An 11,964-nucleotide genomic window follows, 5' to 3' on the forward strand; every position below is an offset into this window, starting at 1 on the left:
ACACAAATGTTCAAATCATTTCATATTGTCACATAAAGCTTCTGTCACTTTAGACTTACTCACAGTGGTTACATGTACAATATATTACTCAAGAAGAAGTACTGTTACTGTTACTTCAATAAAATAATACACAGGTAGGAGTAAAAGCATCTTGCTAGAAAGGTACTCTGAAAAGTACAATTTCTCCAAAAAATTACTCAAGTTCATGTAACTGAGTCCTATGGGCTGCTGTTGTTGTTGTTGTTGTAGTTGATAGCCACGGTGCCCACGGAGCGGCTGCCCTGTCTGAAGGAGGCCGGGCTGGGTCTGGAGCCGGGAGAGGAGGAGGGAGAGGAGCTGGCCGAGGATGAAGAGGAGATCGACTGTGCAGAGAGAGAGCTCAGGAGGGGCCAGATACTGTGGTTCAGAGGCCTCAACCGCATACAGACACAGGTACTATATATATCTGTATTACCTATAGTATAAAACAACTGTATACAGACACAGGTACTATATATATCTGTATTACCTATAATATAAAACAACTGTATACAGACACAGGTACTATATACAGTATATCTGTATTATCTATAAAGCAAGTATAACATGTACAGATGCAGGTGAAATATAGACAAGTATTATCTATGACATAATACGTATAAACAGATAGAATATATTTAACTTAATACATACAGACAGAGAAAGAAAGTAAGTAAACGAAAATATCATGAATGCTTGTCAACTCTACATTTGTACTTAATTTAAAAGTGAATTAGAAATAGGTTGTAAAGCAGTTTAATGTACTCAAAAATCAGAATGTTTAGGACTTAAAAAACAACTCTACATTTTGTTTTATAAATATTTCCCCATTGAACTGATAGACTGATTGGCAAACTGCAATTTTAACTCATTACAAGGAAATCAAATGACTATTATAGCCTGTAAAAGTGCACTTTTCTGAATGTGCTGTTTTAACTTGTGTCTTTCTGCTTGTGCCAAATAACCTGATGTTTCTCTCCATAGCACCATTAGATAAACAGTATTCTTACCTAACAGCCTCCTGTGGTATGTATCGAATGTGACAGTTCAATTGTGCCTGATGTCCTGATCATGACCGTATGGTTTCATGGGAGAAAACCAGAATGTGATTATGCAATAATAATGTACATTTCCATTTGGAGATTTGGTCTGAACACGTTTACATCAGAGTCCTAAATAACACAGCTCTAATGCTGCGGTATTCTGATAACATTTGTTGTGATTTGAACCATGTTTAAATGACCTCTTATCAAAAATATACCTGGTGTTCTTCAGATAGTGTGCATTCTCACCTGTCCTGTCTTAACACTTCACAAATACTTATATAACTATGGTTCTATGGATAATAGATGCAGCACTTCAAGCATTACACATGTTGTTTAATTGGGATAAAATTCAACTGCCTTTGAACACATGAGACTTACCTGAATGTATACGGAACACCTGTAATTTATACATAAGGTCTATAATTAATACATAATATAAGATATATAATATAGTTTATACATAATATAATTTATACATAAGGTCTGTAATTTATATATAAGGTGCTGACCCCTGAGGTGTGAATAATATTACTGGCTAAAGCCAGACTTTAAATACGAGCTTTACAGAGAAGTGATCAGAATGAGTGAAGGTGAATAGACACAGAGGATATAGATTATCACCTGATGACATCAAGCAGTGGGGGCAAGATTTTTAAAGAACACATATTATGCATTCCTGTGGCTTTAGACATGTTTTCAGTCACCATGGGATCAGTCTTTTAACTTGTTTACAACTTAAATATTGTCTACATTTGGAAAATACATTTGGAACTCACTCTGCTGTATGAACAATGCCAAAGCTAAACAGTTGAAGTCTTTATCCTCCATAAATGCTCTGCTAACAGACCCATGTGTCCGCTGTGAACACAATTTGACCGCAGAATGAGTCTGGTGATGATTTATGAACTTCAAAACCATGCAGGAAGTCCAAAGTTGTACCTGTGACGCAACAAAACAGGCAAAATCCCAATGGAGCATTTTGGATTAATGGATTAAATAAATGTGTGAATAAAGCAAAATACAACTCCAGGTATGTTTTTGATGAGGGACAAGAATATAACATGCTTAAAAGTAAAAAAAACAAACAAAAAAAACACTTAAATTTAGCATAATATGTGTCCTTTAAGCCCCTAAACAAGGTCTGAATGTTTTTGACACAGAAACAACACATGGAAAAAATAAGTATATCAGAATACAGGAGCGAATCTGTGTAAAATGTTGAATCCTCTAATGGACTCCCCCTCACACACACACACACTCTCTCTCTCTCTCTTTCTCACATGTACCTAGTGTTGGGCTGACCTGGTGCTGCTGTTCTGTGTGTGTCCTGCAGATGGAGGTAGTGAGCACGTTCAAACGCAGCGGTTCGTTTCAGGGCGCTGTGAGGAGGCGCTCGTCTGTGCTCAGTCAACTTCACGACGTAAACACTCTCTCTACCCCCTCTCACGTGTCTCTGTCCGCCACAGCCAATCCCAGCTCAGCGGCGCCCCCCGGGAGTGAGTCCGCCAGCATGCACTCAGACACCACCGCAACCACACAGACACACCAACAGGGGGAGCAGTTTTATATACAAGAGAGGGGACAGTCTGCAAACAATACAAAAACTGTCTCATTTAGGTGAGAAAAGTACAATAAACAATCTTCAGCTGTAAAAGGTTAAAATGTCCAATGTTTTTTGTAATTTAAGAATAAATGATGAGTAAAAGCTATATTTGCCATGAATGTGTCTAACTCTTATCTGGTGACACAGATAACATTTCAAATCAGATTCTTAGGACAATAATACCAAGGACAATAATAATATAGCCTTATTGCACTTTGCAAGGTGGTGGAAAGATATGATGGTTACAATTACAACTGTTTTTGTTCAAGAATGGGACAGTCTAGTCATTTATTGCCCCAAACTCAGTCTAACACTTTAGTGCTATAGGAACATGGGAGGGCATCTGACACACAGGGATATATATTTATAAATATATATAGGAAGACAGGAGGGCATCTGATCTGACTCACATGGATTCAGGAGGATGGGAGGGCATCTGACATACAGGGAAATATATAGGAGAATGGGAGGGTATCTGACACACTGCACACTCCTCCATGGCCCTGCTCCGGTCCCGGGACACTCTCTCTCTGCACTGCACGTGTTCTGCGGTCCTGGTTGTCTCCTCCTCTTCCGCTCGCTGCTCGTGTTTTACCCCTCTTTCTAAAACAGCACTTCGCCCTGGTTCCTGTGTTGATTTGTTGAATGTCTTTTGAATTTCAAAGTAGGAGGTGGGACTATTCCTCTCTTATTATTCATTTTAATAAAAAACTATTTAAAAAAAAAAACATTGCAATTTAACTTGAGCTTTTCAAATATTTTCAAATTTGAGAGAGAAAAAGTGCCTCCTCTTGTGTTGGTGTTTCTATGTTTGTGAATGCGGTCAAGCGTTGTGGAGCATTGCGAAGATGTATTTTTTTTACAATTTATTTCATGATTATTACTAGCCTCTGAAACAGTTATTTTCAACCATTTCTGATTAAATAGAATCAGGTTTTTCCAACTAAATATTGGTAAACCTTCGAGTATACAAGGCCCATTGGTCGGTGTTGTTAAGACTGTGATCGGTTCATTTTTAACAGTGTATTTACAGCGGTCGTGAGGTCTGGCTCTCCTGACGTCTGCAAAAATCTTCTCTTCTTATTTTCAAATCACTCTATTTGTTTTTCTTGTATCTATCCTGAGCTATTCCAGGTTTCCAGATGTTGAAGTGAAGTCAGCTGAAATTTGCACCAAAATGTGTCCAAAAATACTGCAAAAAAATGAATTTCTGCATGAGTGAAAATTACTTGAACTCCCAATTTTGATTTGAGTAATTTTGACCAGATTTATTTAGTAAGTTATGATTAATTCCACTGTATTTCTGATAAGTTGCAATGCCTTTTTTCTTATTTCAAGCTAAAAAAAAAAATATTTTTTTTTTAGAAAGTTACATAAAATAATAAAAGATGCCAAATAAATTAATAATAATAATAACTTGAAATATGAAAAAAACAAAATTAATTACATTTAAAAATGTAGACATATTAAATAAATGTATTCTTTTCAATTTTACTCAAATAAGTTGTGAATTCCTGTGATTTTAGCTCATGGGGACATTCTTTTTGTCCAGTGCAGTCACAGTTGTCCATACAGTGGTATTTAGATTGTAAACAATCTAAATCGCGGCTCTTAGATAAGCTTTCGTTTTCATTTTTGTGTTTTTTCTTTTTCCTTTCTTCATCCCTTCTTCCATCATCATGTCCCGTTTGTCCCCGCCCCCTCTCGTTTAGCCCCTCCCCCTCTATGTTCGCCCCACCCCTCTCGTTTAGCCCCTCCCTCCCTGTTCATGTCCTTTACTTCCTGTGTGTCAGTTCTGTGTGCGTGGGAGCGAGTGTGCATGTCGTAGTGACATTTTTAGTGCGTCGATGCATTTCTCTAAGTGTTTGTGGCGTTGGGGCTTTGCGTGAGAGCTGCATGTGAGCGCTTGAGCTGCTCCTGGTTCTGCTTTTCTTTATTATTATTCTTAGTTTGTTTTTATTTAGTTTTCTGAGGCTTCATCTCTCTCTCAGCCCTGGCCTCTTCTTTTGCTCCTCCCACTTTACCTCCTCCGTCCTCCATTTAAGGCTCTTCTCCTCCTCCTCACAGAGCTGCACCGCTAAGCTACACGCTAAAATACACCGCTTATTTACACCGCCAAGCTACATGCTAAGTTACACACTAAACTACATGCTAAACCACACTGCTTAGATATACCGCTAAGCTACATACTAAACCACACTACACCACATTTACACCACTGAACTACATACTAAGTTACACACTAAACCACACTGCTTAGAAACACTGCTATGCTACATGCTAAGATACACCGTTAAGAGTAGATTTAGACAAACTCATTATCAACCAAAGTGACTTTGGAAATGCATCCTTCTTTCCATGACTCAAATGTGATTCAAGAATCCTGTGAAAATGTTCTTTTGTTCCAAACGTGAGTGTTTGGGAAGAGGGATGTTCTGCTAAATGAAAATGAGAGCTAGACTCAACATTTCCTTTTCCATTTCCCAAATAAACAGTCAGAAACTAGAGATGTCCCAATCCACAGACTCATCTCAGGACTGACTGATTGGACCATTCACCAAAGACATTTGTCTTTATGTTGTGATGCTAATGCTGTTGCTAACATGCATATGTCTAAAATTACATGATATGTTCAAACTGTAAAAAGTAGGCCTAATATTATGAAAACCTTGGTATCGAGACTAGGTTGTTCGATACCAAGTAGTGAGTGTGAGAGTGGTAAGAGATCGGGACATCACAGTTATAAAATGTAAGCAGCTTCACAAACTCTTCATTCTGTCGTCCATCATATTTGTGTCTAATATGGAGGATGTAGTTTAGACACTGCCATATAAGGTAATGTCCTGGCACTGCCATATAAGGTAATGTCCTGGCTGCCATATTAGGTCTTGATCACTCCACTTAAACAGGTTTAAAGTGAATGCCGCTCACATGTGCATGTGTAGATTAAGTGTTACCAGGCAGAGGTGGGTCTGGAGGTAAACATATACTCTGGGACATTTCCTTCAGTAGAGTCTGTACTCCATGCTCCTCTCCCCCCTCTGCTCCGCTCTGGTCTATAGTTCTTTGTCTCAGTTAAACAGGTTTAGACACATTTGTGTTTCATTCACTAAAGTCGATCCGTCTGTGGATCCTGTTTGTTTTCATTTGGTCTGTGCCCAGTGCAGACTGTGAACAGGGGAGGGCGTACAAGGGTAGGACCTGCCGATATATCGGCCGATATTGGCACTAGTTAAAGAAATCAATATGACTGATAGCACATCTTATGTAGTGCATTTAGTGATATATACAACTCACTCATGTGAGTACACTATTTTCTGATCTGTATCTTATAATGTTGTTTCCACATCACAAACAGACCTAGAGTTTGTTTCTTTCACACATGTTTAATACACACACTTTGCACATTTAGGCTCTCAAACAGAAAACACTCTGTCCCACGTTGTGATGTCACAGGATAATACAGGAAGTGCTCCAGTGTGGTTTTAAACCCCATACACCTTCACTGGAATCATTTGTATGATTTCAGCCCTGGAAATGCACATCTCTAATGAACTAAATATAAAAGGAGCTGTTCACTACCACTACATGACGTCACAAAGTGGAACAGAGCATTTTGAGCTCTGGAGATGTAGACAGACTAATAAACCAGGATTACTCAAACATGTGAATGCAACAAAATACAGTGTGTTTTTGATGAGGTAACAATATTCTAACCTGGCTTAAAGAGTCACTTTTGTGTCATATAGGAGCTTTAAAGTATAAGGAAAGGCCCTTTCTTCAGATAAAGTGCCCCACATATGCAGTGTGTTAATTCATTGCACAGTGGATCTCCTTAAAACACAATAGCTTAACATGTACTCAAGTATAAATCTCTGTGTACTCAAGTATAAATCTCTGCTAGGACATGACCTCATCGCTCTCCGCTTCTGTCTGTGTTTCTGTTGCTGTTTCTCCATCTGCAGATTTGCACTCAGCCTCTACCTTTTCGCCATTTTGTTTTGTAACATTCAAGTTTTTCCATCTAGCACTTCTGAAAGAGCCAGCAGGGAGAGAGGGATGAGGAGGGAGGGATGAGGAGACATGTTTTTGTATATATATTTGTTATTTGGATTCAAAACAATCGTATATTTGATGGCGGGAGGAGGGGAGAGGAGTAACAGTGGTCTGAGCTCCTGGCGGCTCCGTTCACTGTGTGGGCGTTCTATACTCGAAAGTTTACAGAAAATCAAAATGAAAACAAACGTGACGAGGCGGCCATTTTGTGACGTGGAGGCCATTTTGTGATGCGGATGCCATTTTGAAGCATGTTGTTTTTCTGTCCGAGGCTCTTTGGAAAAACAGAACTGCACTGAACCTGAGCTTGACCGCCTGTCGATCATGAACACGGCGCGTTCATGGGGCACGTTTTCAATGGGTTTTTAAAAAAAATCAAGATGGAGGAATGGTTTTGGTGCTGTGTTTGTAATCACTGAGCCTATCCACATGAACGCTATGACCAAACAAGATTAATACAGTATACCAAATTTCTAATCGCTAAAACAAAATACTCAGATTCAACAATTGTGGATGATCAATTTTAAAATCTCAGGCATGAATTGTGCCTTATTTTCTAGTAAAAAAAAAAAAAAAAGATTTAAATAGTACAGTGTTGTTTTTTTTAAGTTGGTAAAGTGAACATAATATAAAAAGGTGTGTATAAAACCATAGTAACTGATAATAGATTTTTGATTTTAAGTTTTGATATTTCTTTCTAAACCTGGGCCTTTCCTGTCCCCCATCTTGGTTTTTGTCTAATTTCTGTCTCATGAACGTGACGTCTCACTCCAATGTCTGTTGAAGCTGTTTGGAGCTGTCTGCACCATGGGCCATCTGCTTCTTTCTCCTCTTGATTTATTTGGGCTTATTTTTTGGGGGTTAATTTTGTTTGTATTTTGGGGAGGGGGGAGGGGGGGGGTGCATGGACCGACTGCGAATGTGACCTCTGCACGCAGACACCACACACCATAATGTTCTTTCATTTTTCACTGCAAAAAAGAATCTCCATGTGAGGAAAAATGACTTGAATTTACACTGTTTCTTTGAGTAGGTTTGGCTCATTCTGGATGATTTGATGACTGGAACTGCTGCAAACTTAAATGATGTAACAGTGGAGCTAAAATACAGCTAAGATATGTTTATGTTTATGGTTAATAGGCTGTTATATGCTTATAATTTACAAAAGAATATATATTTAAAAAAAAACTGCCCCCCACTGCAAAGTATAGCTGACTTTTGTTTTTGTAATTTAAAGCAGAGCAAAAATGTAGTGACCAAAATCAAATTGAGCTAATCAGCACAGAAATTTTATGAGAAAAGTATAAAATATAGATTAAAATTATTATTTGATGATGTATTATTTGGAGTAAAAAAAAAAAAAGCAATTCTCTTTTCTAGTTTGTGGAGCTTGATCTGGTCTTGACTGTTCTAGAGACTGGACAAGGCAAGCAATTTATATTCCTGCTTAATGTACCAACAATGCATTATGGGAATCTGCTGTACATTTTAGTGGCAGTAAGTGTGGTGGCCCAGAAGGGACAAACGTAATACATCATAAATGCTTAAAGACACCGGTTCTTGAAGCTTAATGAACCCTGAATCCAAGTCTTTTGTGCTCACGTGGACGTTATTTTTTGCAGAGAAATCACATGTTACTGAGCATGACCTGCTGCCTTTGTGTGACAGGGCGTTGAACCGACAACCTTCTGTTTGCAGCGTTCTAACTCTCTCCTTTTAACGCTGAGTTTGTGTTTTTTCACTTTTACGTTGTTTTTTTTTTTACAGAAAGTTTCATCTGCCTCATCTGTTCAGTCACTCTGTTTCTGTTCACTTTTCTGCATGTGCACTGCATTTAGCACAAGAGAGAGAGAGAAGAGAGGGATGGAGAGGGTTTGGAAAAGAGAGAGAGAGAGAGAAAAGGGAGATGAGAGGGATGGAGAGAGAAAGAAAAGAGATGGAGAGAGAAAATGACAAAAGAAAGGGGTAAGAAGGGGAGAAAGACAAGCAAAGAAGAGTGGAAGAGAGAGAAAGTAAGGAGTGGAGGAAGACAAGAGAAGGAGGAATAGATGAGGGATGGAGAGGAGGAGGGAGACAGACAGAGGGAGTTCAGAGATGGAAAGAGAAAAAGTTTGAAAGAGAGGGGCCTAGAGCAAGGAGGAGGGGGGCTGAGAGGAGGAAGAAAAAAAGAGAAAGACATGAGAGATGAGTCAAAGGGAGAGAGGGGAAAAATAACAGAGAGAGAGAGGTGAGAGAAGGAGGGGACACATAAATCAAGAGAGGAGAGGACGAGAGAGGAGAAGAGTGCGAGAGAAGAAAAGTGCGAGAGGAGAGGATGAGTGAATCTGACTGAGTTTATGATTTGCAGACACAGCTGTTTGATTGACAGATGCATGAGGACGTTTGTGCCTTGAGCGCCTCGTGTGGAACAGAGCTGCACTACACTCGATTTATCTGCACTGCAATATAAACACTAAACATATGACCCGAATCAATCAGTATCAATATAACGCGGGCGGCTACAGCTTATCGGACCAATCATGATCTGTCCATTATTTGAATCATACGGGTAATGCTCTCATGACTATTTAGCCCTACATTTCAGCTTAGAATTTCAGTTTCAGTGTGTAGAAACATACAAATTGGATGTGATAACAGTCGTGATTATTGGCCTCAAACCCATATGTTTCAGTGTCACATCCTGATGTAACGGCACTGCCTCTCTGATGAAGCCTTTTTCCCAGCACAAGGCAGTGAGTGTGTGTGGAGTCCACAGAACTCTTACTGAGGATGGATTATGGATCCTTTAGTCAGTCGATAAGGTCAGGATTGGTCGGACAGCGGCTGTAGCCCTGCTCTTAAACACACTGAATGGTCTGGACCCTCACCAAGGCAGTGTGAGTGCAGCTCTCTTCTGCTCCTCTGCAGAGCCTGAGCTGCATGAGTCTAACTGTCACATTCACAACACGCTCACGTACAGACGATCACAAACCTGCAACTGCACAAGTCCCATTCTAAAGTAATTTTACACACATATGACAGGTTTCTAGGATTCTCTCCTTTGGACCTAATCTGGTGAAATAATTGTTGTAAATATAAAGCAAGTGTTTGAAGCAAAGGTAAGAATTCCATCCACACATTTGTAATATACCATTTGATTTCTGCATAATCTTCAAAATGCAAGATAGATATGTTTTAGTAAAATGACTAGTTTAACCTGTCATATGCACTAATATTACCTTCTAAGGACATAGTAGTAGAAAGCACCCTGACTGTAGCCTGACCTGTGCAGTTGGAGCGTGTATCTCGTGTACTCTGAGTCACGTGGGTTTGTGATGAGGCGACGCTGCTTTGACTGAATGTGACGAGAACTGACCAAAAAACGCCATGAGCCAAGTTCTGTTCAACCCTCACCCCCAACACGCTCAGGTGGAGACTTTCAGATCAGTAGAAATACACTTTTGTACTACTGCTATTTCAGATTAGATTATAGTATTTACACTAGCCCAAAAAAGAAAGATAAATAAAGATATAATTTATTTTTCATTTTTGACAACTTCGACAGTGATGATCCTGAAAGAATACAGTCACATTTTGCAGTGCACCCACCAACAAAGAACAAACATGCCGAAGGTGCACCCCAAAACTTCTACATATTTGATCTGAGATGTTCAGAGCCAACACTGTGGCTGCAAGAATAAAGTCAAACTGAAGATGGAGACTTTTACAAGCTTCATGAGATTTTTGTCTTAGTTTAGTGCTTCAAATTTCAGTCTTCTCTCAAATATTAACACTACTGGACTGTTTGAAATGTGAGCTGTGAACTGAATCCACAAATTTCAAACCTGGACTACAAAAATCACAAAACTCTTCAGCCTGAGCGTGTCTCTGTCTCCTGTGTTTGTGTCTTGTCTGCACTGAAGGACATTGGTGCATTACGGGTTCTCCTCTCCATTTTCCATCTTTACTCGTCTATTTCTAACTCCTTCTTTCCCGCTCTGTTCTTTCTCTCTCTCTTTTCCTGGTTTTTCTTTGCAGATGCGTGTGGTGAAGGCATTCCGTAGCTCTCTGTATGAAGGCTGCGAGAAACCCGAATCGCGAAATTCCATCCACAACTTCATGGCTCACCCCGAATTCCTCATCAATGACCTCATCCACAACATCCCGCTGATCGACGACACCGATATCGACGAAGAATCCGAAATCAGCCGATATCAGCATCTGCACCCCGCACTACGCAAGCCCCCGCCCCCGCCAGCCAATCAGCATCCGGCACGCACCCGTCCGTCCCGCCCCTACCGTCAGCATAGCCTTCCAGTCACGCCATGCAATAGAAGTAACAACAACAACAACCTACAAACCCTCCATTTTGAACGTTTTATCTATCATCACAACAGTAGTTCAACGGAGAAACCTACTACTACTATTACTACGTTTGACCCGACGCATTTGACCCATCCCTACTGTGTGGAGACCTGCTTATAAAGACTAAAATGGGTCTGGAAAAGAGGACTTTGGAGGGTAGATTTGAAGAGTTAAAAACGTTGCATTTTGTCAGATTTCTCCATTGGAACAAGCAGAAGCAATGGACTAAACAGGACGCAGAAGAGAAGAGGGAGTGGACAATCACTTGCACCAAACTCCCACAAGGAGGAATCATTTCTCTAGCTTTGCTCTGGAACGCTCTGCCTCACCCTCTCCCACCCTCCCCCATTCCACTACCACACTGCAGAAAATGAAAATCTAGAACGTGACTAAAATGACTTCAGTTCAGAATATTCATTTGAGAAGTAGAACGTGATTTATATGGATTTTAAACTTACAAAATCTATAGAGTAGTGGCTCTCAGATATTTCACACCAAGTATCACCGGAGACAGGATTTTGCACTGCGAGTACTTTTACATCTAACCCACCATTGTAATATTAAGATCAAATCTACATGATGTTATTATCATTATTATATTACGTTGCTCCTTCATCAAAAACATGCCTGAAGAGGTTTTAGATGTCATCCATCCATGTCTCTTTTAGCCATTAGGTGTAAGAGTGTGTACAAGGCTCCGCCCACAATCATATCCCCCCTGCTCCCACATGACAATTCTCCAGAAACAAACAAAAACATAATACAAAACTGCACAACAACTTGACAAACCTGATGCGATGTGCAGTTGTTTAATTAGCTGGATACACACTGATTGTGTTGTAATAGTGCTCTGAAGGGGGAGTGACCCAGCGCAGGGAGCAGAGGGACAAAAACGAA

At 39.8% G+C, this 11,964-nt stretch overlaps 1 protein-coding gene across 1 annotated transcript in view; it reads left to right on the plus strand.

Moving 5' to 3' along the window:
- Nucleotides 1-11,187, plus strand: part of atp2b3b (ATPase plasma membrane Ca2+ transporting 3b) — a 58,583-nt gene extending 47,396 nt beyond the window's left edge. Inside the window, exons 24-25 of the mRNA XM_055159804.1 lie at nt 250-432; nt 10,741-11,187. Of these exons, the coding sequence (XP_055015779.1) occupies nt 250-432; nt 10,741-11,187 (630 nt within the window). The remainder of the gene's footprint in view (nt 1-249; nt 433-10,740) is intronic.
- Nucleotides 11,188-11,964: the final 777 nt, after the last annotated feature.

This window comes from Boleophthalmus pectinirostris, unplaced genomic scaffold, assembly GCF_026225935.1.
Source record: "Boleophthalmus pectinirostris isolate CB_2022bp ecotype Guang Dong unplaced genomic scaffold, ASM2622593v1 HiC_scaffold_2823, whole genome shotgun sequence".
Lineage (NCBI taxonomy): Eukaryota > Metazoa > Chordata > Actinopteri > Gobiiformes > Gobiidae > Boleophthalmus > Boleophthalmus pectinirostris.